The 26,400-nt window shown below is 57.5% G+C and overlaps 1 protein-coding gene across 1 annotated transcript in view; it reads right to left on the bottom strand.

The window, feature by feature from the left end:
• LOC122553259 (equilibrative nucleoside transporter 1-like) overlaps window positions 1–26,400 on the bottom strand; it is a 188,790-nt gene that overhangs the window by 14,422 nt on the left and 147,968 nt on the right. Inside the window, exon 7 of the mRNA XM_087976854.1 lies at window positions 4,804–4,904. Coding sequence (XP_087832980.1) covers window positions 4,804–4,904 — 101 coding nt within the window. The remainder of the gene's footprint in view (window positions 1–4,803; window positions 4,905–26,400) is intronic.

The raw sequence follows: 26,400 nt of genomic DNA, 5'->3' as shown, positions 1-26,400 counted from the left end.
AATGGGAAGCCCCCACACTCGGGCCCTAGTGTCAGTACCAATGGGAAGCCCCCTCACTCGGGCCCTAGTGTCAGTATCAATGGGAAGCCCCCTCACTCGGGCCCTAGTGACAGTACCAATGGGAAGCCCCCTCACTCGGGGCCCTAGTGTCAGTACCAATGGGAAGCCCCCTCACACGGGCCCTAGTGTCAGTATCAATGGGAAGCCCCCTCACTCCAGCCCTAGTGTCAGTACCAATGGGAAGGCCCCTCACTCGGGCACTAGTGTCAGTACCAATGGGAAGCCCCCTCACTCGGGCCCTAGTGTCAGTACCAATGGGAAGGCCCCTCACTCGGGCCCTAGTGTCGGTACCAATGGGAAGGCCCCTCACTCGGGCCCTAGTGTCGGTACCAATGGGAAGCCCCCTCACTCGGGCCCTAGTGTCGGTACCAATGGGAAGGCCCCTCACTCGGGCCCTAGTGTCGGTACCAATGGGAAGGCCCCTCACTCGGGCCCTAGTGTCAGTACCAATGGGAAGGCCCCTCACTCGGGCCCTAGTGTCGGTACCAATGGGAAGGCCCCTCACTCGGGCCCTACTGTCAGTACCAATGGGAAGGCCCCTCACTCGGGCCCTAGTGTCGGTACCAATGGGAAGCCCCCTCACTCGGGCCCTAGTGTCAGTACCAATGGGAAGGCCCCTCACTCGGGCCCTAGTGTCAGTACCAATGGGAAGCCCCCTCACTCGGGCCCTAGTGTCAGTACCAATGGGAAGGCCCCCTCACTCGGGTCCTAGTGTCGGTACCAATGGGAAGGCCCCTCACTCGGGCCCTAGTGTCGGTACCAATGGGAAGGCCCCTCACTCGGGCCGTAGTGTCAGTACCAATGGGAAGCCCCCTCACTCGGGCCCTAGTGTCAGTATCAATGTGAAGCCCCCTCACTCCGGCCCTAGTGTCGGTACCAATGGGAAGGCCCCTCATTCGGGCCCTAGTGTCAGTACCAATGGGAAGCCCCCTCACTCGGGCCCTAGTGTCAGTACCAATGGGAAGGCCCCTCACTCGGGCCCTAGTGTCGGTACCAATGGGAAGGCCCCTCACTCGGGCCCTAGTGTCGGTACCAATGGGAAGGCCCCTCACTCGGGCCCTAGTGTCGGTACCAATGGGAAGGCCCCTCACTCGGGCCGTAGTGTCAGTACCAATGGGAAGCCCCCTCACTCGGGCCCTAGTGTCGTTACCAATGGGAAGGCCCCTCACTCGGGCCCTAGTGTCAGTACCAATGGGAAACCCCCTCACTCGGGCCCTAGTGTCAGTACCAATGGGAAGGCCCCTCACTCGGGCCCTAGTGTCGGTACCAATGGGAAGCCCCCTCACTCGGGCCCTAGTGTCGGTACCAATGGGAAGCCCCCTCACTCGGGCCCTAGTGTCGGTACCAATGGAAAGGCCCCTCACTCGGGCCCTAGTGTCGGTACCAATGGGAAGCCCCCTCACTCGGGCCCTAGCGTCGGTACCAATGGAAAGGCCCCTCACTCGGGCCCTAGTGTCGGTACCAATGGAAAGGCCCCTCACTTGGGCCCTAGTGTCAGTACCAATGGGAAGCCCCCTCACTCGGGCCCTAGTGTCGGTACCAATGGGAAGGCCCCTCACTCGGGCCCTAGTGTCGGTTCCAATGGGAAGCCCCCTCACTCGGGCCCTAGTGTCGGTACCAATGGGAAGGCCCCTCACTCGGGCCCTAGTGTCAGTACCAATGGGAAGCCCCCTCACTCGGGCCCTAGTGTCGGTACCAATGGGAAGGCCCCTCACTCGGGCCCTAGTGTCGGTACCAATGGGAAGCCCCCTCACTCGGGCCCTAGTGTCGGTATCAATGGGAAGGCCCCTCACTCGGGCCCTTGTGTCGGTACCAATGGAAAGGCCCCTCACTTGGGCCCTAGTGTCAGTACCAATGGGAAGCCCCCTCACTCGGGCCCTAGTGTCGGTTCCAATGGGAAGCCCCCTCACTCGGGCCCTAGTGTCGGTACCAATGGGAAGGCCCCTCACTCGGGCCCTAGTGTCAGTACCAATGGGAAGCCCCCTCACTCGGGCCCTAGTGTCGGTACCAATGGGAAGGCCCCTCACTCGGGCCCTAGTGTCGGTACCAATGGGAAGCCCCCTCACTCGGGCCCTAGTGTCGGTATCAATGGGAAGGCCCCTCACTCGGGCCCTTGTGTCAGTACCAATGGGAAGCCCCCTCACTCGGGCCCTAGTGTCGGTACCAATGGGAAGGTCCCTCACTCGGGCCCTAGTGTCGGTACCAATGGGAAGCCCCCTCACTCGGGCCCTAGTGTCAGTACCAATGGGAAGGCCCCCTCACTCGGGTCCTAGTGTCAGTACCAATGGGAAGCCCCCTCACTCGGGCCCTAGTGTCAGTACCAATGGGTAGGCCCCTCACTCGGGCCCTAGTGTCAGTACCAATGGGAAGGTCCCTCACTCGGGCCCTAGTGTCGGTACCAATGGGAAGCCCCCTCACTCGGGCCCTAGTGTCAGTACCAATGGGTAGGCCCCTCACTCGGGCCCTAGTGTCAGTACCAATGGGAAGGTCCCTCACTCGGGCCCTAGTGTCGGTACCAATGGGAAGCCCCCTCACTCGGGCCCTAGTGTCAGTACCAATGGGAAGCCCCCTCACTCGGGCCCTAGTGTCGATACCAATGGAAAGGCCCCTCACCCGGGCCCTAGTGTCAGTACCAATGGGAAGCCCCCTCACTCGGGCCCTAGTGTCGGTACCAATGGGAAGGCCCCTCACTCGGGCCCTAGTGTCAGTACCAATGGGAAGGCCCCTCACTCGGGCCCTAGTGTCAGTACCAATGGGAAGGCCCCCTCACTCGGGTCCTAGTGTCAGTACCAATGGGAAGGTCCCTCACTCGGGCCCTAGTGTCGGTACCAATGGGAAGCCCCCTCACTCGGGCCCTAGTGTCAGTACCAATGGGAAGCCCCCTCACTCGGGCCCTAGTGTCGATACCAATGGAAAGGCCCCTCACTCGGGCCCTAGTGTCAGTACCAATGGGAAGGCCCCTCACTCGGGCCCTAGTGTCAGTACCAATGGGAAGCCCCCTCACTCGGGCCCTAGTGTCGGTACCAATGGAAAGGCCCCTCACTCGGGCCCTAGTGTCAGTACCAATGGGAAGGTCCCTCACTCGGGCCCTAGTGTCGGTACCAATGGGAAGCCCCCTCACTCGGGCCCTAGTGTCAGTACCAATGGGAAGCCCCCTCACTCGGGCCCTAGTGTCAGTACCAATGGGAAGCCCCCTCACTCGGGCCCTAGTGTCGGTACCAATGGGAAGGCCCCTCACTCGGGCCCTAGTGTCGGTACCAATGGGAAACATCTTCTCCAGATCCACTGTGTTCAGGCCTCTCACTATTCAGTTTGCGTCCCCCTCCCACCCCATCCTTCCTAATTCCACTGTGTACAGGCCCAAAGTGGTCAACCCCTCCTCATGTGACAAGTCCTTTCATCCCTGGGATCATTCCTGTAAACCTCGTCGGGCCCCCATCCAATGCCAGCACATCCTTCCTCCTCACAATATCCCAAACGCATCCCAAGCAGAGCCTTCTCCTGCCTCAGATGTACAGCTCTGCTCTTGTGTCCTAACCCACTCGAAATGAATGCTAACATTGTATTTGCCTTCCTCACTGCCAACTGTGTCATCTCTCAGCTGAGCAACAAGGCCCTCAGTTCCTTCCTCCAGATCATTCATGTATCCTGTGAATTATTGTGCTCCTAACACTGACCCCTGTGAAACTCCACTGGCCACCGGCTGCCATCTTGAGAAAGACTCCTTTATTCCCACTCTCTGTCCCTGACCCCCCTTGTTAGCCACGATTGCCACATCCTCCCCTTAGTGAGTTACTTCTTCCTTGGGATGAATTTCTGCTGTGCCTCCCAAATTACCCCCAAAAACTCCTGCCATTGCTGCTCCACCATCATCCCCTCTGCTCGGCTCCCCTTCCAATCAACTCTGGCCAGCTCCTCCCTCATGTCTTTGTAGTTACCTTAACACAATTGTAATATCATTACATCTGATTCCAGCTTCTCCCTCTCAAAGCGAAGCATGAATTCTATCACATTATGGTCATTGTCCTGTAGGGGTTCCTTCACTTTAAGTCAAGTCTGCCTCATTACACTTCACTAAATCCAGCACTGCCTGTTCCTTCCTGCGCTCTACCAAAAGTTGCTCCAAAAAACCATCTCATAGACATTCCACAAATTCCTTTTCTTGACATCCGCTACCAACCTGATTTCCCCAGTGCACCTGCATATTGAAGTTCCCTGTGATTATTGTAATGGTGCCTTTAATACCTGATCTATCTCCTGATTTATTTCCTTCCCCACATCATAACTACTGCTCGGAGGGCTGTACAGAACTCCCATCGGGGTCTTTTTCCCTTTGCGGTTTCTCAACTCTACCCAAACAGAATCTACACCTTCCGTCTCTACATCACTTCTTGCTCTCGATTTAATTCCATTTCTTACTTACAAGGCACCCCCCCACCCATTTGCCTGTCCTTTCGATTCAACGTGTATCCTTGGACATTGTGTTCCCAGCCCTGGTTCCCTCACAGCCATATCCCTCTGATGAACACGACATCGTACCTGCCTATTTAAACCTTCACTACAAGCTCATTTCCCCTTCTGTATATTACATGCATTTACGTCTGGCCCCCCCCTCAGTCTGGCAGTGACTGCCCTCCTTCCCTGAGTCATCCCCTTTGCTGAGGCCAGGTCACCCTTCGTCTCACTGGGGCGATACAATCACTGAGCGTCTTTAATAAAAGCACAAAGCTACGGATTACACACCTTCCTCAAGATGGTGAAGACTGAGACATTTCTCGGAGTTTCTGTGCTGGCGCTTTCCAGTAACTGTGCAGATGCCCTCCTTTCAGATACGTGAGATGGATCTGAGAAAGAGGAGAGACAACGGGATCAGAGAGTTACAGTCAGACTGGGAGAGGCAGGAGAGGGTAATTCTCTGTTGTCCTTTCTTTCGTCTGTGACGTCCAGGAATGCGAGTTTGTTGTCGGTTTCTTCCCCCTCGGTGAACTTTATGCCTGTGAGGGTGTTGTTGATGATGTTAAATGTTAAACAGATGAAAAAAACCACCATTTCGACTGGGACAACACGTCTATCCTGGGACAGGCTAAGCAAAGACATGCCAGAGAATTCCTAGAGGCCTGGCACTCCAACCACAACGCCATAAACAAGCACATAGATCTAGATACCATCTATCAATCCCTCAGAAAACGAACAGGAAATGACATCACCACAAACCCCAGGAAGCCCATCCAGGAGAAAGATATAAATAGAAAGCAGGAGACAACAGCTTCGCTTCACTTGGAGGTCGCCACTGATGATGTGACCGAGCCAGGTAATGAAACGCCTGGATATCAAACCTACAGCTTAGCGAGCAGACCTACACCCTACACCTCAACCTGAGCGACAAACCTTCACAAACCTTGCAATGACCACAATTAAGTTATGTTTACTTTAGTGATGGAAAGGGATAGGTATATACAGCCGGGCAAGAATTACAGCTGGGGGAAAGGCATTTACGATGTGATTAGGCAAGATTTAGGATGCAGAGGAAGGAAACTGCAGGGGGTGGGCACAACAGAAATGTGGAGCTTATCCAAGGAACAGCTACTGTGGGTCCTTGGTAAGTATGTACCTGTCAGGCAGGGAGGAAGCTGTAGAGCGCGGGAGCCGTGGGTTACTCAAGGAGTTGAATCTCTGGTCAAGAGGAAGAAGGAGGCTTATGTTCGGATGAGATGTGAAGGCTCAGTTTGGGCGCTTGAGAGTTACAGGTTAACCAGGAAAGACCTAAAGAGCCGGAAGGGGGCATGAGAAGTTGTTGGTGGATAGGATCAAGGAAAGCCCTAAAGTTTTCTATAGGTATATCAGGAATAAAAGAATGACAAGAGTAAGCTTAGGGCCACTCAGGAATAGTAGTGGGAAGTTGTACATGGAATCTGAGGAGATAGGGGAAGCGGTAAATGAATAGTTTTCGTCAGTATTCACACTGGAAAAAGACAATGTTGTCGAGCAGAATACTGAGATCCAGGCGGCTAGACTCGGTGGGATTGAGGTTCACAGGGAGGAGGTATTAGCAAGGCTGGAAAATGTGAAATAGATAAGTCCCCTGGGCCGGATGGGATTTATCCTCTGGGAAGCCAGGAAGGAGATTGCAGAGTCTTTGGTTTTGGTCTTTTTGTTGTCATTGTCTACAGGAATAGTGCCAGAAGACTGGAGGATAGCAAATGTGGTTCCCCTGTTCAAGAAGGGGAGTAGAGACAATCCTGGTAATTATAGACCAGTGAGCCTTACTTCAGTTATTGGTGAAGTGTTGGAGAAGGTTATAAGAGATTTATAATCATCTAGAAAAGACTAAGTTGATTAGGATAGTCAACATGGTTTTGTGAAGGGTAGGTCATGCCTCACAAACCTGATTGAGTTCTTTGAGAAAGTGACCAAACAGGTGGATGAGGGTAAACTGGTTGATGTGGTGTATATGGATTTCAGCAAGGTGTTTGGTAAGGGACAAGTGTGAGGTGATTCACTTTGGAAGGAGAAACAGGAATACAGAGTACTGGGCTAATGGTAAGATTCTTGGCAGTGTGGATGAGCAGAGAGATCTTGGTGTCCCTCAAAGTTGCCACCCAGGTTGATAGGGTTGTTAAGAAGGCATATGGTGCATTAGCTTTTATTGGGAGAGGGATTGAGTTTCGGAGCCATGAGGTCATGCTACAGCTGTACAAAACTCTGGTGTGGCCGCCCTTGGAGTATTGTGTACAGTTCTGGTCACCGCATTATAGGAAGGATGTGGAAGCTTAGGAAAGGTTCCAGAGGAGATTTACTGGGATGTTGCCTGGTATGGAGGGAAGGTCTTATGAGGAAAGGCTGAGGGACCTGAGGCTGTTTTCGTTAGAGAGAGGAGTGAGTGAGTGAGGCCCCTTTCAGTCATGGCTGACCTTGGGTTGCATCCTTGGTGTTCTGGCTTTCTGCTTCCCTGAAGCAATGTCGCTTGTGACTGAAGAGCCCAATGCAGGAGTGACAGTCCCGCTCACAGAGGTCCCATCTGTATGTGCTGGCGCTGCTGCCCTCCTCCCTGTGTGCCCGCCTGTCTGTGGCAGCGCTCCTCAGCTTCCTTTCCCCTGTGATGGGCTGTTGGTCCTCCATCTGTGAGCCACTCCCAGGACTCCGTAACAATGAGCTCTCCATAGAGGATATCCTTTGGGATGTTGGTGTGAGCTCTCCATAGAGGATATCCTTTGGGATCCGGGTGTGAGCTCTCCATAGAGAATATCCTTTGGGATGCGGCTGTGAGCTCTCCAGAGAGGATATCCTTTGGGATGTGGTGTGAGCTCTCCATAGAGGATATCCTTTGGGATCCGGGTGTGAGCTCTCCATAGAGGATATCCTTTGGGATCCGGGTGTGAGCTCTCCATAGAGGATATCCTTTGGGATGTGGTGTGAGCTCTCCATAGAGGATATCCTTTGGGATCCGGGTGTGAGCTCTCCATAGAGGATATCCTTTGGGATCCGGGTGTGAGCTCTCCATAGAGGATATCCTTTGGGATGTGGTCTGAGCTCTCCATAGAGGATATCCTTTGGGATGTGGGTGTGAGCTCTCCATAGAGGATATCGTTTGGGATGTGGTGTGAGCTCTCCATAGAGGATATCCTTTGGGATCCGGGTGTGAGTTCTCCATAGAGGATATCCTTTGGGATGTGGTCTGAGCTCTCCATCGAGGATATCCTTTGGGATGTGGGTGTGAGCTCTCCATAGAGGATATCCTTTGGGATCCGGGTGTGAGCTCTCCATAGAGGATATCCTTTGGGATGTGGGTGTGAGCTCTCCATAGAGGATATCATTTGGGATGCGGCTGTGAGCTCTCCATAGAGGATATCCTTTGGGATGTGGGTGTGAGCTCTCCATAGAGGATATCCTTTGGGATGTGGTGTGAGCTCTCCATAGAGGATATCCTTTGGGATCCGGGTGTGAGCTCTCCATAGAGGATATCCTTTGGGATGTGGGTGTGAGCTCTCCATAGAGGATATCATTTGGGATGCGGCTGTGAGCTCTCCATAGAGGATATCCTTTGGGATGTGGGTGTGAGCTCTCCATAGAGGATATCCTTTGGGATGTGGTGTGAGCTCTCCATAGAGGATATCCTTTGGGATCCGGGTGTGAGCTCTCCATAGAGGATATCCTTTGGGATGCAGCTGTGAGCTCTCCATAGAGGATATCCTTTGGGATGTGGTGTGAGCTCTCCATAGAGGATATCCTTTGGGATCCGGGTGTGAGCTCTCCATAGAGGATATCCTTTGGGATGTGGGAGTGAGCTCTCCATAGAGGATATCCTTTGGGATGTGGTGTGATCTCTCCATAGAGGATATCCTTTGGGATCAGGATGTGAGCTCTCCATAGAGGATATCCTTTGGGATGTGGTGTGAGCTCTCCATAGAGGATATCCTTTGGGATCCGGGTATGAGCTCTCCATAGAGGATATCCTTTGGGATCCGGGTGTGAGCTCTCCATAGAGGATATCCTTAGGGATGTGGTGTGAGCTCTCCATAGAGGATATCCTTTGGGATCCGGGTGTGAGCTTTCCATAGAGGATATCCTTTGGGATGCGGCTGTGAGCTCTCCATAGAGGATATCCTTTGGGATGTGGTGTGAGCTCTCCATAGAGGATATCCTTTGGGATCCGGGTGTGAGCTCTCCATAGAGGATATCCTTTGGGATCCGGGTGTGAGCTCTCCATAGAGGATATCCTTTGGGTTGTGGTGTGAGCTCTCCATAGAGGATAGCCTTTGGGATCCGGATGTGAGCTCTCCAGAGAGGATATCCTTTGGGATGCGGCTGTGAGCTCTCCATAGAGGATATCCTTTGGGATGTTGTGTGAGCTCTCCATAGAGGATATCCTTTGGGATGTTGGTGTGAGCTCTCCATAGAGGATATCCTTTGGGATGTGGGTGTGAGCTCTCCGTAGAGGATATCCTTTGGGATCCAGGTGTGAGCTCTCCATAGTGGATATCCTTTGGGATGTTGGTGTGATCTCTCCATAGAGGATATCCTTTGGGATGCGGCTGTGAGCTCTCCATAGAGGATATCCTTTGGGATCCGGGTGTGAGCTCTCCATAGAGAATATCCTTTGGGATGTTGGTGTGAGCTCTCCATAGAGAATATCCTTTGGGATCCGGGTGTGAGCTCTCCATAGAGGATATCCTTTGGGATCCGGGTGTGAGCTCTCCATAGAGGATATCCTTTGGGATGTGGATGTGAGCTCTCCATAGAGGATATCCTTTGGGATCCGGTTGTGAGCTCTCCATAGAGGATATCCTTTGGGATCCGGGTGTGAGCTCTCCATAGAGGATATCCTTTGGGATCCGGGTGTGAGCTCTCCATAGAGGATATCCTTTGGGATGTGGATGTGAGCTCTCCATAGAGGATATCCTTTGGGATGTTGGTGTGAGCTCTCCATAGAGGATATCCTTTGGGCTGTTGGTGTGAGCTCTCCGTAGAGGATATCCTTTGGGATGTTGGTGTGAGCTCTCCGTAGAGGATATCCTTTGGGATGTGGTGTGAGCTCTCCATAGAGGATATCTTTTGGGATCCGGGTTTGAGCTCTCCATAGAGGATATCCTTTGGGATGTGGGTGTGAGCTCTCCATAGAGGATATCCTTTGGGATCCGGGTTTGATCTCTCCGTAGAGGATATCCTTTGGGATGTGGGTGTGAGCTCTCCATAGAGGATATCCTTTGGGATGTTGGTGTGAGCTCTCCATAGAGGATATCCTTTGGGATCCGGGTTTGATCTCTCCGTAGAGGATATCCTTTGGGATCTGGGTGTGAGCTCTCCATAGAGGATATCCTTTGGGATGTTGGTGTGAGCTCTCCATAGAGGATATCCTTTGGGATCCGGGTTTGATCTCTCCGTAGAGGATATCCTTTGGGATGTGGGTGTGAGCTCTCCATAGAGGATATCCTTTGGGATGTTGTTGTGAGTCCTCCGTAGAGGATATCCTTTGGGATGTGGGTGTGAGCTCTCCATAGAGGATATCCTTTGGGATCCGGGTGTGAGCTCTCCATGGAGGATATCCTTTGGGATCCGGGTGTGAGCTCTCCATAGAGGATATCCTTTGGGATGTGGGTGTGAGCTCTCCATAGAGGATATCCTTTGGGATGTGGGTGTGAGCTCTCCATAGAGGATATCCTTTGGGATGCGGGTGTGAGCTCTCCATAGAGGATATCCTTTGGGATGTTGGTGTGAGCTCTCCATAGAGGATATCCTTTGGGATCCGGGTGTGAGCTCTCCATAGAGGATATTCTTTGCGATGTGGGTGTGAGCTCTCCATAGAGGATATCCTTTGGGATGTGGGTGTGAGCTCTCCATAGAGGATATCCGTTGGGATGTTGGTGTGAGCTCTCCATAGAGGATAATCGTTGGGATGTGGGTGTGAGCTCTCCATAGAGGATATCCTTTGGGATGCGGGTGTGAACTCTCCATAGAGGATATCCTTTGGGATGTGGGTGTGAGCTCTCCATAGAGGATATCCTTTGGGATGTGGGTGTGAGCTCTCCATAGAGGATATCCTTTGGGATGTGGGTGTGAGCTCTCCATAGAGGATATCCTTTGGGATGCGGGTGTGAACTCTCCATAGAGGATATCCTTTGGGATGTGGGTGTGAGCTCTCCATAGAGGATATCCTTTGGGATGTGGGTGTGAGCTCTCCATAGAGGATATCCTTTGGGATGTGGGTGTGAGCTCTCCATAGAGGATATCCGTTGGGATGTGGGTGTGAGCTCTCCATAGAGGATAATCGTTGGGATGTGGGTGTGAGCTCTCCATAGAGGATATCCTTTGGGATGCGGGTGTGAACTCTCCATAGAGGATATCCTTTGGGATGTGGGTGTGAGCTCTCCATAGAGGATATCCTTTGGGATGTGGGTGTGAGCTCTCCATAGAGGATATCCTTTGGGATGTGGGTGTGAGCTCTCCATAGAGGATATCCTTTGGGATGCGGGTGTGAACTCTCCATAGAGGATATCCTTTGGGATGTGGGTGTGAGCTCTCCATAGAGGATATCCTTTGGGATGTGGGTGTGAGCTCTCCATAGAGGATATCCTTTGGGATGTGGGTGTGAGCTCTCCATAGAGGATATCCTTTGGGATGTGGGTGTGAGCTCTCCATAGAGGATATCCTTTGGGATGTGGGTGTGAGCTCTCCATAGAGGATATCCTTTGGGATGTGGGTGTGAGCTCTCCATAGAGGATATCCTTTGGGATGTGGTGTGAGCTCTCCATAGAGGATATCCTTTGGGATGTGGGTGTGAGCTCTCCATAGAGGATATCCTTTGGGATGTGGGTGTGAGCTCTCCATAGAGGATATCCTTTGGGATGTGGGTGTGAGCTCTCCATAGAGGATATCCTTTGGGATGCGGGTGTGAGCTCTCCATAGAGGATATCCTTTGGGATGCGGGTGTGAGCTCTCCATAGAGGATATCCTTTGGGATGTTGGTGTGAGCTCTCCATAGAGGATATCCTTTGGGATGTTGGTGTGAGCTCTCCATAGAGGATATCCTTTGGGATCCGGGTGTCCTCCATGTGGTGAATGAGGCCCAGCTAGTGCAGTCTCTGTTGCCTGAGCAGAGTGTACATGCCGGGAAGGCCAGGGGCGAGAGAGGTATACTCCTGCCAGAGTATACCCAGGATATGGCAGATCCTTCTGAAGTGGAGGGTATTCAGTCTTCTCTCCTGTCTGGCGTAGGTGGTCCACATTTCTCTGCCATACAGCGGTGTGTGTATGATGCAGGCGTTGTACACTGACACTTTTGTCTTCATTGTCAGTTTGGGATTTGTCCAGACTCGAGTCGGGAGGTGAGCAAGAGTTGAGGCTGCTTTCCCGATCCTCTTGTCGATCTCAGTGTCCAAGGAGAGGTTGTCAGTGATGGTAGAGCCAAGGTAGACCCACCCCTCTCTCACACTTGCAAGGCTTTCGGGCTGACTATCAGTCTGAAGAAGATGGGTGTCCCGGGACAGGACACCCCACCACTGACAACGACAAACTCACCGTCGCCCATCAGTTTACGAACCTTGCCTCGTTAGAGAGAAGGTGGCGGAGAGGTGACTTACTTGAGAGGTGTAAGATAATCAGAGGGTGAGATAGGGTGGACAGGGAGAGCCTTTTTCCTCAGATGGTGATGGCCAGCACGAGGGGCCATAGACATAGGACAGATGTCAGAGGTAGTTTCCTTACTCTGAGAGTAGTAGGGGTGTGGTACGCCCTGCCTACAACAGTAATAGACTCACCAACTTTAAGGGCATTTAAATGGTCATTGGATAGGCGTGTGGATGAGAATGGAATGGTGGAGGTTAGATGGGCTTCCGATTGGTTCCACAGGTCGGTGCAGCATTGAGGGCCGAAGGGCCTGTACTGCGCTGGGATGGTCTATGTTCTATAACACCCTTTTTTTCTGTTTCTGTCGGTATGGGGGATTTGGAAGAGATTAGAGTTTGATCTGGAGCAGTTAGACGACAATGTTTCATCATCGTTTACCTGTGTCGAGGATAATTTTCACTGTAAAAACTGGCAGGTTTTGTTAAGCACACGCTCACAGCCCATCTTTTTTGTAATCTAAAAGACTGGCAAATTCAGGAACTTGCATACTTAGATAAAACAGCTCACTTTCGTGATGAGCCTGGGAGTAGCAGAGCGGGAATTCCAGCGCGCTGCCATAGAGAGGTGGAACAAAGCTGGGGTGGGGATGGGGGTGGGGGCACTGCTTCAGGGGGGCTTGGTGTGGAACGAGTCAATGACACAGGGGGGGGGATAGCACCAGGTACTCGGCTACATTGGCAACATGGCAATGAATGACAACATCAGGTGACAGAGTCATCCCAAGGAAAGTTTCACACCCAGCTGGGTTGAGAGACGATGGGATACTCCCACCTTTCCTGGTGAGTGCATCTGATCAATAACACATCAGAAGTTTAAAGCCAAAAGGAACAGGAACAGGGAGAGGCCATTCGGCAGTTGGAGCCAGCCAGTGCCTGATCTAATGTTCCTCGCATCCACTTTTCTGCCGTTTCCCCAGGAACCTGGACTCCTGATTTAACACCATCCAGGAGAAAGCAGCCGCTGGATTGGCACCACATCCACAAACACCCCGTCACCCACCGACGCTCAGTAACAGCAGTGTGTACCATCCCCTCCCTCCCCCACCGACCCTCAGTAACAGCAGTGTGTACCATCCCCTCCCTCCCCCCCACCGACGCTCAGTAACAGCAGTGTGTACCATCCCCTCCCTCCCTCCCCCACCGACGCTCAGTAACAGCAGTGTGTACCATCCCCTCCCTCCCCCCCCACTGACGCTCAGTAACAGCAGTGTGTACCATCCCCTCCCTCCCCCACCGACGCTCAGTAACAGCAGTGTGTACCATCCCCTCCCTCCCCCACCGACGCTCAGTAACAGCAGTGTGTACCATCCCCTCCCTCCCCCCCCACTGACGCTCAGTAACAGCAGTGTGTACCATCCCCTCCCTCCCCCACCGACGCTCAGTAACAGCAGTGTGTACCATCCCCTCCCTCCCCCCCCCACCGACGCTCAGTAACAGCAGTGTGTACCATCCCCTCCCTCCCCCCACCGACACTCAGTAACAGCAGTGTGTACCATCCCCTCCCTCCCCCACCGACCCTCAGTAACAGCAGTGTGTACCATCCCCTCCCTCCCTCCCCCAACGACGCTCAGTAACAGCAGTGTGTACCATCCCCTCCCTCCCCCACCGACACTCAGTAACAGCAGTGTGTACCGTCCCCTCCCTTCCCCCACCGACGCTCAGTAACAGCAGTGTGTACCATCCCCTCCCCCCCCACCGACACTCAGTAACAGCAGTGTGTACCATCCCCTCCCTCCCCCACCGACCCTCAGTAACAGCAGTGTGTACCATCCCCTCCCTCCCTCCCCCAACGACGCTCAGTAACAGCAGTGTGTACCATCCCCTCCCTCCCCCACCGACGCTCAGTAACAGCAGTGTGTACCATCCCCTCCCCCCCCACCGACACTCAGTCACAGCAGTGTGTACCATCCCCTCCCACCCCCCCTACCGACACTCAGTAACAGCAGTGTGTACCATCCCCTCCCCCCCCACAGACGCTCAGTAACAGCAGTGTGTACCATCCCCTCCCCGCCCCCACCGACGCTCAGTAACAGCAGTGTGTACCATCCCCTCCCTCCCCCCCACCGACCCTCAGTAACAGCAGTGTGTACCATCCCCTCCCTCCCCCCCCCACCGACCCTCAGTAACAGCAGTGTGTACCATCCCCTCCCTCCCCCCCACCGACCCTCAGTAACAGCAGTGTGTACCATCCCCTCCCTCCCCCCACCGACCCTCAGTAACAGCAGTGTGTACCATCCCCTCCCTCCCCCCCCCACCGACCCTCAGTAACAGCAGTGTGTACCATCCCCTCCCTCCCCCCCCCACCGACCCTCAGTAACAGCAGTGTGTACCATCCCCACCCTCCCCCCCACCGACACTCAGTAACAGCAGTGTGTACCATCCCCTCCCTCCCCCCACCGACACTCAGTAACAGCAGTGTGTACCATCCCCTCCCTCCCCCACCGACCCTCAGTAACAGCAGTGTGTACCATCCCCTCCCTCCCCCCCACCGACGCTCAGTAACAGCAGTGTGTACCATCCCCTCCCTCCCCCCCACCGACCCTCAGTAACAGCAGTGTGTACCATCCCCTCCCTCCCCCCCCCACCGACGCTCAGTAACATCAGTGTGTACCATCCCCTCCCTCCCCCCCACCGACACTCAGTAACAGCAGTGTGTACCATCCCCTCCCCCCCCCCACCGACGCTCAGTAACATCAGTGTGTACCATCCCCTCCCTCCCCCCACCGACCCTCAGTTACAGCAGTGTGTACCATCCCCTCCCTCCCCCACCGACGCTCAGTAACAGCAGTGTGTACCATCCCCTCCTCCCCCCCACCGACGCTCAGTAACAGCAGTGTGTACCATCCCCTCCCTCCCCACCCACCGACGCTCAGTAACAGCAGTGTGTACCATCCCCTCCCTCCCCCCCCCACCGACGCTCAGTAACAGCAGTGTGTATCATCCCCTCCCTCCCCCCCCCCACCGACGCTCAGTAACAGCAGTGTGTACCATCCCCTCCCTCCCCCCACCGACGCTCAGTAACAGCAGTGTGTACCATCCCCTCCTTCCCCCCCACCGACGCTCAGTAACAGCAGTGTGTACCATCCCCTCCCCCCCCCACAGACACTCAGTAACAGCAGTGTGTACCATCCCCTCCCTCCCCCCCCACCGACGCTCAGTAACAGCAGTGTGTACCATCCCCTCCCCCCCACCGACGCTCAGTAACAGCAGTGTGTACCATCCCCTCCCTCCCCCCACCGACGCTCAGTAACAGCAGTGTGTACCATCCCCTCCCTCCCCCCACCGACACTCAGTAATAGCAGTGTGTACCATCCCCTCCCTCCCCCACCGACACTCAGTAATAGCAGTGTGTACCATCCCCTCCCTCCCCCCCCACCGACGCTCAGTAACAGCAGTGTGTACCATCCCCTCCCCCCCCACCGACACTCAGTAACAGCAGTGTGTACCATCCCCTCCCTCCCCCCCCACCGACGCTCAGTAACAGCAGTGTGTACCATCCCCTCCCCCCCCACCGACACTCAGTAACAGCAGTGTGTACCATCCCCTCCTTCCCCCCCCCACCGACACTCAGTAACAGCAGTGTGTACCATCCCCTCCCTCCCCCACCGACACTCAGTAATAGCAGTGTGTACCATCCCCTCCCTCCCCCACCGACCCTCAGTAACAGCAGTGTGTACCATCCCCTCCCTCCCCCCACCGACCCTCAGTAACAGCAGTGTGTACCATCCCCTCCCCCCCCCACCGACGCTCAGTAACAGCAGTGTGTACCATCCCCTCCCCCCCCCACCGACCCTCAGTAACAGCAGTGTGTACCATCCCCTCCCTCCCCCCCCACCGACCCTCAGTAACAGCAGTGTGTACCATCCACTCCCTCCCCCACCGACGCTCAGTAACAGCAGTGTGTACCATCCCCTCCCCCCCCACCGACACTCAGTAACAGCAGTGTGTACCATCCCCTCCCTCCCCCCCACCGACACTCAGTAACAGCAGTGTGTACCATCCCCTCCCTCCCCCACCGACACTCAGTAACAGCAGTGTGTACCATCCCCTCCCCCCCCCCCACCGACGCTCAGTAACAGCAGTGTGTACCATCCCCTCCCTCCCCCCCACCGACGCTCAGTAACAGCAGTGTGTCCCATCCCCTCCCTCCCCCCCCACCGACACTCAGTAACAGCAGTGTGTACCATCCCCTCCCTCCCCCCCACCGAAGCTCAGTAACAGCAGTGTGTACCATCCCCTCCCTCCCCCCCCACCGACACTCAGTAACAGCAGTGTGTACCATCCCCTCCCCCCCCCCCACCGACGCTCAGTAACAGCAGTGTGTACCATCCCCTCCCTCCCCCCCACCGAAGCTCAGTGACAGCAGTGTGTACCATCCCCTCCCTCCCCCCCCACCGACCCTCAGTAACAGCAGTGTGTACCATCCCCTCCCCCCCCCCACCGACACTCAGTAACAGCAGTGTGTACCATCCCCTCCCTCCCCCCCCACCGACACTCAGTAACAGCAGTGTGTACCATCCCCTCCCTCCCCCCCACCGACGCTCAGTAACAGCAGTGTGTACCATCCCCTCCCTCCCCCCCACCGAAGCTCAGTAACAGCAGTGTGTACCATCCCCTCCCCCCCCACCGACACTCAGTAACAGCAGTGTGTACTATCCCCTCCCCCCCCACCGACCCTCAGTAACAGCAGTGTGTACCATCCCCTCCCCCCCCACCGACGCTCAGTAACAGCAGTGTGTACCATCCCCTCCCTCCCCCACCGACACTCAGTAACAGCAGTGTGTACCATCCCCTCCCTCCCCCCCACCGACGCTTAGTAACAGCAGTGTGTACCATCCCCTCCCTCCCCCACCGACGCTCAGTAACAGCAGTGTGTACCATCCCTCCCTCCCCCCACCGACGCTCAGTAACAGCAGTGTGTACCATCCCCTCCCTCCCCCCACCGACCCTCAGTAACAGCAGTGTGTACCATCCCCTCCCCCCCCCACCGACACTCAGTAACAGCAGTGTGTACCATCCCCTCCCCCCCCCCCACCGACACTCAGTAACAGCAGTGTGTACCATCCCCTCCCTCCCCCCCACCGACACTCAGTAACAGCAGTGTGTGCCATCCCCTCCCTCCCCCCCACCGACACTCAGTAACAGCAGTGTGTACCATCCCCTCCCTCCCCCCACCGACGCTCAGTAACAGCAGTGTGTACCATCCCCTCCCTCCCCCCACCGACGCTCAGTAACAGCAGTGTGTACCATCCCCTCCCCCCCCCACCGACACTCAGTAACAGCAGTGTGTACCATCCCCTCCCCCCCCACCGACGCTCAGTAACAGCAGTGTGTACCATCCCCTCCCCCCCACCGACACTCAGTAACAGCAGTGTGTACCATCCCCTCCCTCCCCCACCGACACTCAGTAACAGCAGTGTGTACCATCCCCTCCCACCCCCCCACCGACGCTCAGTAACAGCAGTGTGTACCATCCCCTCCCTCCCCCACCGACACTCAGTAACAGCAGTGTGTACCATCCCCTCCCTCCCCCCCACCGACACTCAGTAACAGCAGTGTGTACCATCCCCTCCCTCCCCCCCACCGACACTCAGTAACAGCAGTGTGTACCATCCCCTCCCTCCCCCACCGACACTCAGTAACAGCAGTGTGTACCATCCCCTCCCTCCCCCCCCCACCGACACTCAGTAACAGCAGTGTGTACCATCCCCTCCCTCCCCCCCACCGACACTCAGTAACAGCAGTGTGTACCATCCCCTCCCTCCCCCCCCCACCGACGCTCAGTAACAGCAGTGTGTACCATCCCCTCCCTCCCCACCGACACTCAGTAACAGCAGTGTGTACCATCCCCTCCCTCCCCCACCGACACTCAGTAACAGCAGTGTGTACCATCCCCTCCCCCCCCCCACCAACACTCAGTAACAGCAGTGTGTACCATCCCCTCCCTCCCCCACCGACGCTCAGTAACAGCAGTGTGTACCATCCCCTCCCACCCCCCCACCGACCCTCAGTAACAGCAGTGTGTACCATCCGCTCCCCCCCCACCGACACTCAGTAACAGCAGTGTGTACCATCCCCTCCCCCCCCCCACCGACACTCAGTAACAGCAGTGTGTACCATCCCCTCCCTCCCCCCACCGACACTCAGTAACAGCAGTGTGTACCATCCCCTCCCTCCCCCCACCGACACTCAGTAACAGCAGTGTGTACCATCCCCTCCCTCCCCCCCACCGACCCTCAGTAACAGCAGTGTGTACCATCCCCTCCCTCCCCCCCACCGACACTCAGTAACAGCAGTGTGTACCATCCCCTCCCCCCCCCACCGACGCTCAGTAACAGCAGTGTGTACCATCCCCTCCCTCCCCACCACCGACACTCAGTAACAGCAGTGTGTACCATCCCCTCCCTCCCCCACCGACGCTCAGTAACAGCAGTGTGTACCATCCCCTCCCTCCCCCCCCCACCGACGCTCAGTAACAGCAGTGTGTACCATCCCCTCCCTCCCCCCCCACCGACGCTCAGTAACAGCAGTGTGTACCATCCCCTCCCTCCCCCCCACCGACGCTCAGTAACAGCAGTGTGTACCATCCCCTCCCTCCCCCCCCACCGACGCTCAGTAACAGCAGTGTGTACCATCCCCTCCCCCCCCACCGACACTCAGTAACAGCAGTGTGTACCATCCCCTCCCTCCCTCCCCACCGACACTCAGTAACAGCAGTGTGTACCATCCCCTCCCTCCCCCCACCGACACTCAGTAACAGCAGTGTATACCATCCCCTCCCCCCCCACCGACACTCAGTAACAGCAGTGTGTACAATCCCCTCCCCCCCCCACCGACGCTCAGTAACAGCAGTGTGTACCATCCCCTCCCTCCCCCCCACCGACCCTCAGTAACAGCAGTGTGTACCATCCCCTCCCTCCCCCCCACCGACGCTCAGTAACAGCAGTGTGTACCATCCCCTCCCTCCCCACCACCGACGCTCAGTAACAGCAGTGTGTACCATCCCCTCCCTCCCCCCCCACCGACGCTCAGTAACAGCAGTGTGTACCATCCCCTCCCCCCCCACCGACACTCAGTAACAGCAGTGTGTACCATCCCCTCCCCCCCCACCGACACTCAGTAACAGCAGTGTGTACCATCCCCTCCCCCCCCACCAACACTCAGTAACAGCAGTGTGTACCATCCCCTCCCTCCCCACCACCGACGCTCAGTAACAGCAGTGTGTACCATCCCCTCCCTCCCCACCACCGACGCTCAGTAACAGCAGTGTGTACCATCCCCTCCCCCCCCACCGACACTCAGTAACAGCAGTGTGTACCATCCCCTCCCTCCCCCCCCACCGACGCTCAGTAACAGCAGTGTGTACCATCCCCTCCCCCCCCACCGACACTCAGTAACAGCAGTGTGTACCATCCCCTCCCCCCCCACCGACACTCAGTAACAGCAGTGTGTACCATCCCCTCCCCCCCCACCAACACTCAGTAACAGCAGTGTGTACCATCCCCTCCCTCCCCACCACCGACGCTCAGTAACAGCAGTGTGTACCATCCCCTCCCTCCCCACCACCGACGCTCAGTAACAGCAGTGTGTACCATCCCCTCCCCCCCCACCGACACTCAGTAACAGCAGTGTGTACCATCCCCTCCCTCCCCCCACCGACGCTCAGTAACAGCAGTGTGTACCATCCCCTCCCTCCCCACCACCGACGCTCAGTAACAGCAGTGTGTACCATCCCCTCCCTCCGCCCCACCGACGCTCAGTAACAGCAGTGTGTACCATCCCCTCCCTCCCCCCCCACCGACGCTCAGTAACAGCAGTGTGTACCATCCCCTCCCCCCCCACCGACGCTCAGTAACAGCAGTGTGTACCATCCCCTCCCTCCCTCCCCCACCGACACTCAGTAACAGCAGTGTGTACCATCCCCTCCCTCCCCCCACCGACGCTCAGTAACAGCAGTGTGTACCATCCCCTCCCTCCCCCCCACCGACGCTCAGTAACAGCAGTGTGTACCATCCCCTCCCTCCCCCCCCACCGACGCTCAGTAACAGCAGTGTGTACCATCCCCTCCCTCCCCCCCCACCGACGCTCAGTAACAGCAGTGTGTACCATCCCCTCCCTCCCCCACCGACACTCAGTAACAGCAGTGTGTACCATCCCCTCACTCCCCCCCACCGACACTCAGTAACAGCAGTGTGTGCCATCCCCTCCCTCCCCCCCACCGACACTCAGTAACAGCAGTGTGTACCATCCCCTCCCTCCCCCCACCGACCCTCAGTAACAGCAGTGTGTACCATCCCCTCCCCCCCCCACCGACACTCAGTAACAGCAGTGTGTACCATCCCCTCCCCCCCCCACCGACGCTCAGTAACAGCAGTGTGTACCATCCCCTCCCTCCCCCACCGACACTCAGTAACAGCAGTGTGTACCATCCCCTCCCTCCCCCCCACCGACACTCAGTAACAGCAGTGTGTGCCATCCCCTCCCTCCCCCCCACCGACGCTCAGTAACAGCAGTGTGTACCATCCCCTCCCTCCCCCCACCGACCCTCAGTAACAGCAGTGTGTACCATCCCCTCCCCCCCCCACCGACACTCAGTAACAGCAGTGTGTACCATCCCCTCCCTCCCCCACCGACACTCAGTAACAGCAGTGTGTACCATCCCCTCCCACCCCCCCACCGACCCTCAGTAACAGCAGTGTGTACCATCCCCTCCCTCCCCCCCACCGACCCTCAGTAACAGCAGTGTGTACCATCCCCTCCCCCCCCCACCGACACTCAGTAACAGCAGTGTGTACCATCCCCTCCCACCCCCCCACCGACCCTCAGTAACAGCAGTGTGTACCATCCCCTCCCTCCCCCCACCGACCCTCAGTAACAGCAGTGTGTGCCATCCCCTCCCTCCCCCCCACCGACGCTCAGTAACAGCAGTGTGTACCATCCCCTCCCTCCCCCCACCGACCCTCAGTAACAGCAGTGTGTACCATCCCCTCCCCCCCCCACCGACGCTCAGTAACAGCAGTGTGTACCATCCCCTCCCTCCCCCACCGACACTCAGTAACAGCAGTGTGTACCATCCCCTCCCTCCCCCCCCACCGACACTCAGTAACAGCAGTGTGTACCATCCCCTCCCTCCCCCCCACCGACACTCAGTAACAGCAGTGTGTACCATCCCCTCCCTCCCCCACCGACACTCAGTAACAGCAGTGTGTACCATCCCCTCCCTCCCCCCCACCGACACTCAGTAACAGCAGTGTGTACCATCCCCTCCCTCCCCCACCGACACTCAGTAACAGCAGTGTGTACCATCCCCTCCCTCCCCCCCCCACCGACACTCAGTAACAGCAGTGTGTACCATCCCCTCCCTCCCCCCCACCGACGCTCAGTAACAGCAGTGTGTACCATCCCCTCCCTCCCCCCCACCGACGCTCAGTAACAGCAGTGTGCACCATCTACCCCTCCCCCACCGACACTCAGTAACAGCAGTGTGTACCATCCCCTCCCTCCCCCCCCCACCGACGCTCAGTAACAGCAGTGTGTACCATCCCCTCCCTCCCCCCCACCGACGCTTAGTAACAGCAGTGTGTACCATCCCCTCCCTCCCCCACCGACGCTCAGTAACAGCAGTGTGTACCATCCCTCCCTCCCCCCACCGACGCTCAGTAACAGCAGTGTGTACCATCCCCTCCCTCCCCCCACCGACCCTCAGTAACAGCAGTGTGTACCATCCCCTCCCTCCCCCACCGACACTCAGTAACAGCAGTGTGTACCATCCCCTCCCACCCCCCCACCGACGCTCAGTAACAGCAGTGTGTACCATCCCCTCCCTCCCCCACCGACACTCAGTAACAGCAGTGTGTACCATCCCCTCCCTCCCCCCCCACCGACACTCAGTAACAGCAGTGTGTACCATCCCCTCCCTCCCCCCCACCGACACTCAGTAACAGCAGTGTGTACCATCCCCTCCCTCCCCCACCGACACTCAGTAACAGCAGTGTGTACCATCCCCTCCCTCCCCCCCCCCACCGACACTCAGTAACAGCAGTGTGTACCATCCCCTCCCTCCCCCCCACCGACACTCAGTAACAGCAGTGTGTACCATCCCCTCCCTCCCCCACCGACACTCAGTAACAGCAGTGTGTACCATCCCCTCCCTCCCCCCCCCACCGACACTCAGTAACAGCAGTGTGTACCATCCCCTCCCTCCCCCCCACCGACGCTCAGTAACAGCAGTGTGTACCATCCCCTCCCTCCCCCCCACCGACGCTCAGTAACAGCAGTGTGTACCATCCCCTCCCTCCCCCCACCGACACTCAGTAACAGCAGTGTGTACCATCCCCTCCCTCCCCCCCCCACCGACGCTCAGTAACAGCAGTGTGTACCATCCCCTCCCTCCCCACCGACACTCAGTAACAGCAGTGTGTACCATCCCCTCCCTCCCCCACCGACACTCAGTAACAGCAGTGTGTACCATCCCCTCCCCCCCCCCACCAACACTCAGTAACAGCAGTGTGTACCATCCCCTCCCTCCCCCACCGACGCTCAGTAACAGCAGTGTGTACCATCCCCTCCCACCCCCCCACCGACCCTCAGTAACAGCAGTGTGTACCATCCGCTCCCCCCCCACCGACACTCAGTAACAGCAGTGTGTACCATCCCCTCCCTCCCCCCACCGACACTCAGTAACAGCAGTGTGTACCATCCCCTCCCTCCCCCCCACCGACGCTCAGTAACAGCAGTGTGTACCATCCCCTCCCTCCCCACCGACACTCAGTAACAGCAGTGTGTACCATCCCCTCCCTCCCCACCGACACTCAGTAACAGCAGTGTGTACCATCCCCTCCCTCCCCCCACCGACACTCAGTAACAGCAGTGTGTACCATCCCCTCCCTCCCCCCCACCGACCCTCAGTAACAGCAGTGTGTACCATCCCCTCCCTCCCCCCCACCGACCCTCAGTAACAGCAGTGTGTACCATCCGCTCCCCCCCCACCGACACTCAGTAACAGCAGTGTGTACCATCCCCTCCCCCCCCCCACCGACACTCAGTAACAGCAGTGTGTACCATCCCCTCCCTCCCCCCACCGACACTCAGTAACAGCAGTGTGTACCATCCCCTCCCTCCCCCCCACCGACCCTCAGTAACAGCAGTGTGTACCATCCCCTCCCTCCCCCCCACCGACACTCAGTAACAGCAGTGTGTACCATCCCCTCCCCCCCCCACCGACGCTCAGTAACAGCAGTGTGTACCATCCCCTCCCTCCCCACCACCGACACTCAGTAACAGCAGTGTGTACCATCCCCTCCCTCCCCCACCGACGCTCAGTAACAGCAGTGTGTACCATCCCCTCCCTCCCCCCCCCACCGACGCTCAGTAACAGCAGTGTGTACCATCCCCTCCCTCCCCCCCCACCGACGCTCAGTAACAGCAGTGTGTACCATCCCCTCCCTCCCCCCCACCGACGCTCAGTAACAGCAGTGTGTACCATCCCCTCCCTCCCCCCCCACCGACGCTCAGTAACAGCAGTGTGTACCATCCCCTCCCTCCCCCCCACCGACACTCAGTAACAGCAGTGTGTACCATCCCCTCCCTCCCTCCCCACCGACACTCAGTAACAGCAGTGTGTACCATCCCCTCCCTCCCCCCACCGACACTCAGTAACAGCAGTGTATACCATCCCCTCCCCCCCCACCGACACTCAGTAACAGCAGTGTGTACCATCCCCTCCCTCCCCCACCGACGCTCAGTAACAGCAGTGTGTACCATCCCCTCCCTCCGCCCCACCGACGCTCAGTAACAGCAGTGTGTACCATCCCCTCCCTCCCCCCCCACCGACGCTCAGTAACAGCAGTGTGTACCATCCCCTCCCTCCCCCCCACCGACCCTCAGTAACAGCAGTGTGTACCATCCCCTCCCTCCCCCCCACCGACGCTCAGTAACAGCAGTGTGTACCATCCCCTCCCTCCCCCCCCACCGACGCTCAGTAACAGCAGTGTGTACCATCCCCTCCCCCCCCACCGACACTCAGTAACAGCAGTGTGTACCATCCCCTCCCCCCCCACCGACACTCAGTAACAGCAGTGTGTACCATCCCCTCCCCCCCCACCAACACTCAGTAACAGCAGTGTGTACCATCCCCTCCCTCCCCACCACCGACGCTCAGTAACAGCAGTGTGTACCATCCCCTCCCTCCCCACCACCGACGCTCAGTAACAGCAGTGTGTACCATCCCCTCCCCCCCCACCGACACTCAGTAACAGCAGTGTGTACCATCCCCTCCCTCCCCCCACCGACGCTCAGTAACAGCAGTGTGTACCATCCCCTCCCTCCCCACCACCGACGCTCAGTAACAGCAGTGTGTACCATCCCCTCCCTCCGCCCCACCGACGCTCAGTAACAGCAGTGTGTACCATCCCCTCCCTCCCCCCCCACCGACGCTCAGTAACAGCAGTGTGTACCATCCCCTCACTCCCCCCCACCGACACTCAGTAACAGCAGTGTGTACCATCTCCTCCCCCCCCACCGACGCTCAGTAACAGCAGTGTGTACCATCCCCTCCCTCCCCACCACCGACGCTCAGTAACAGCAGTGTGTACCATCCCCTCCCTCCGCCCCACCGACGCTCAGTAACAGCAGTGTGTACCATCCCCTCACTCCCCCCCACCGACGCTCAGTAACAGCAGTGTGTACCATCCACTCCCTCCCCCACCGACCCTCAGTAACAGCAGTGTGTACCATCTCCTCCCTCCCCCCCACCGACACTCAGTAACAGCAGTGTGTACCATCCCCTCCCTCCCCCCCCACCGACGCTCAGTAACAGCAGTGTGTACCATCCCCTCCCTCCCCCCCCACCGACGCTCAGTAACAGCAGTGTGTACCATCCCCTCCCCCCCCACCGACGCTCAGTAACAGCAGTGTGTACCATCCCCTCCCTCCCTCCCCCACCGACACTCAGTAACAGCAGTGTGTACCATCCCCTCCCTCCCCCCACCGACGCTCAGTAACAGCAGTGTGTACCATCCCCTCCCTCCCCCCCACCGACGCTCAGTAACAGCAGTGTGTACCATCCCCTCCCTCCCCCCCCACCGACGCTCAGTAACAGCAGTGTGTACCATCCCCTCCCTCCCCCCCCACCGACGCTCAGTAACAGCAGTGTGTACCATCCCCTCCCTCCCCCCCCACCGACGCTCAGTAACAGCAGTGTGTACCATCCCCTCCCTCCCCCACCGACACTCAGTAACAGCAGTGTGTACCATCCCCTCACTCCCCCCCACCGACACTCAGTAACAGCAGTGTGTACCATCCCCTCCCTCCCCCACCGACACTCAGTAACAGCAGTGTGTACCATCCCCTCACTCCCCCCCACCGACACTCAGTAACAGCAGTGTGTGCCATCCCCTCCCTCCCCCCCACCGACACTCAGTAACAGCAGTGTGTACCATCCCCTCCCTCCCCCCACCGACGCTCAGTAACAGCAGTGTGTACCATCCCCTCCCTCCCCCCACCGACCCTCAGTAACAGCAGTGTGTACCATCCCCTCCCCCCCCCACCGACACTCAGTAACAGCAGTGTGTACCATCCCCTCCCCCCCCCACCGACGCTCAGTAACAGCAGTGTGTACCATCCCCTCCCTCCCCCACCGACACTCAGTAACAGCAGTGTGTACCATCCCCTCCCACCCCCCCACCGACGCTCAGTAACAGCAGTGTGTACCATCCCCTCCCTCCCCCACCGACACTCAGTAACAGCAGTGTGTACCATCCCCTCCCTCCCCCCCCACCGACACTCAGTAACAGCAGTGTGTACCATCCCCTCCCTCCCCCCCACCGACGCTCAGTAACAGCAGTGTGCACCATCTACCCCTCCCCCACCGACGCTCAGTAACAGCAGTGTGTACCATCCCCTCACCCCCCCACCGACACTCAGTAACAGCAGTGTGTACCATCCCCTCCCTCCCCCACCGACACTCAGTAACAGCAGTGTGTACCATCCCCTCCCCCCCCCCACCGACACTCAGTAACAGCAGTGTGTACCATCCCCTCCCCCCCCCACCGACGCTCAGTAACAGCAGTGTGTACCATCCCCTCCCTCCCCCACCGACACTCAGTAACAGCAGTGTGTACCATCCCCTCCCACCCCCCCACCGACGCTCAGTAACAGCAGTGTGTACCATCCCCTCCCTCCCCCACCGACACTCAGTAACAGCAGTGTGTACCATCCC

This window comes from Chiloscyllium plagiosum, unplaced genomic scaffold (genome assembly GCF_037043375.1).
Source record: "Chiloscyllium plagiosum isolate Xiang-an unplaced genomic scaffold, Cpla_swu_hap1 HiC_scaffold_3, whole genome shotgun sequence".
In the NCBI taxonomy this organism is placed as follows: Eukaryota; Metazoa; Chordata; class Chondrichthyes; order Orectolobiformes; family Hemiscylliidae; genus Chiloscyllium; species Chiloscyllium plagiosum.
Note: the sequence above shows the minus strand (reverse complement) of the source record. Positions and strands in the feature narration are given on the sequence as shown.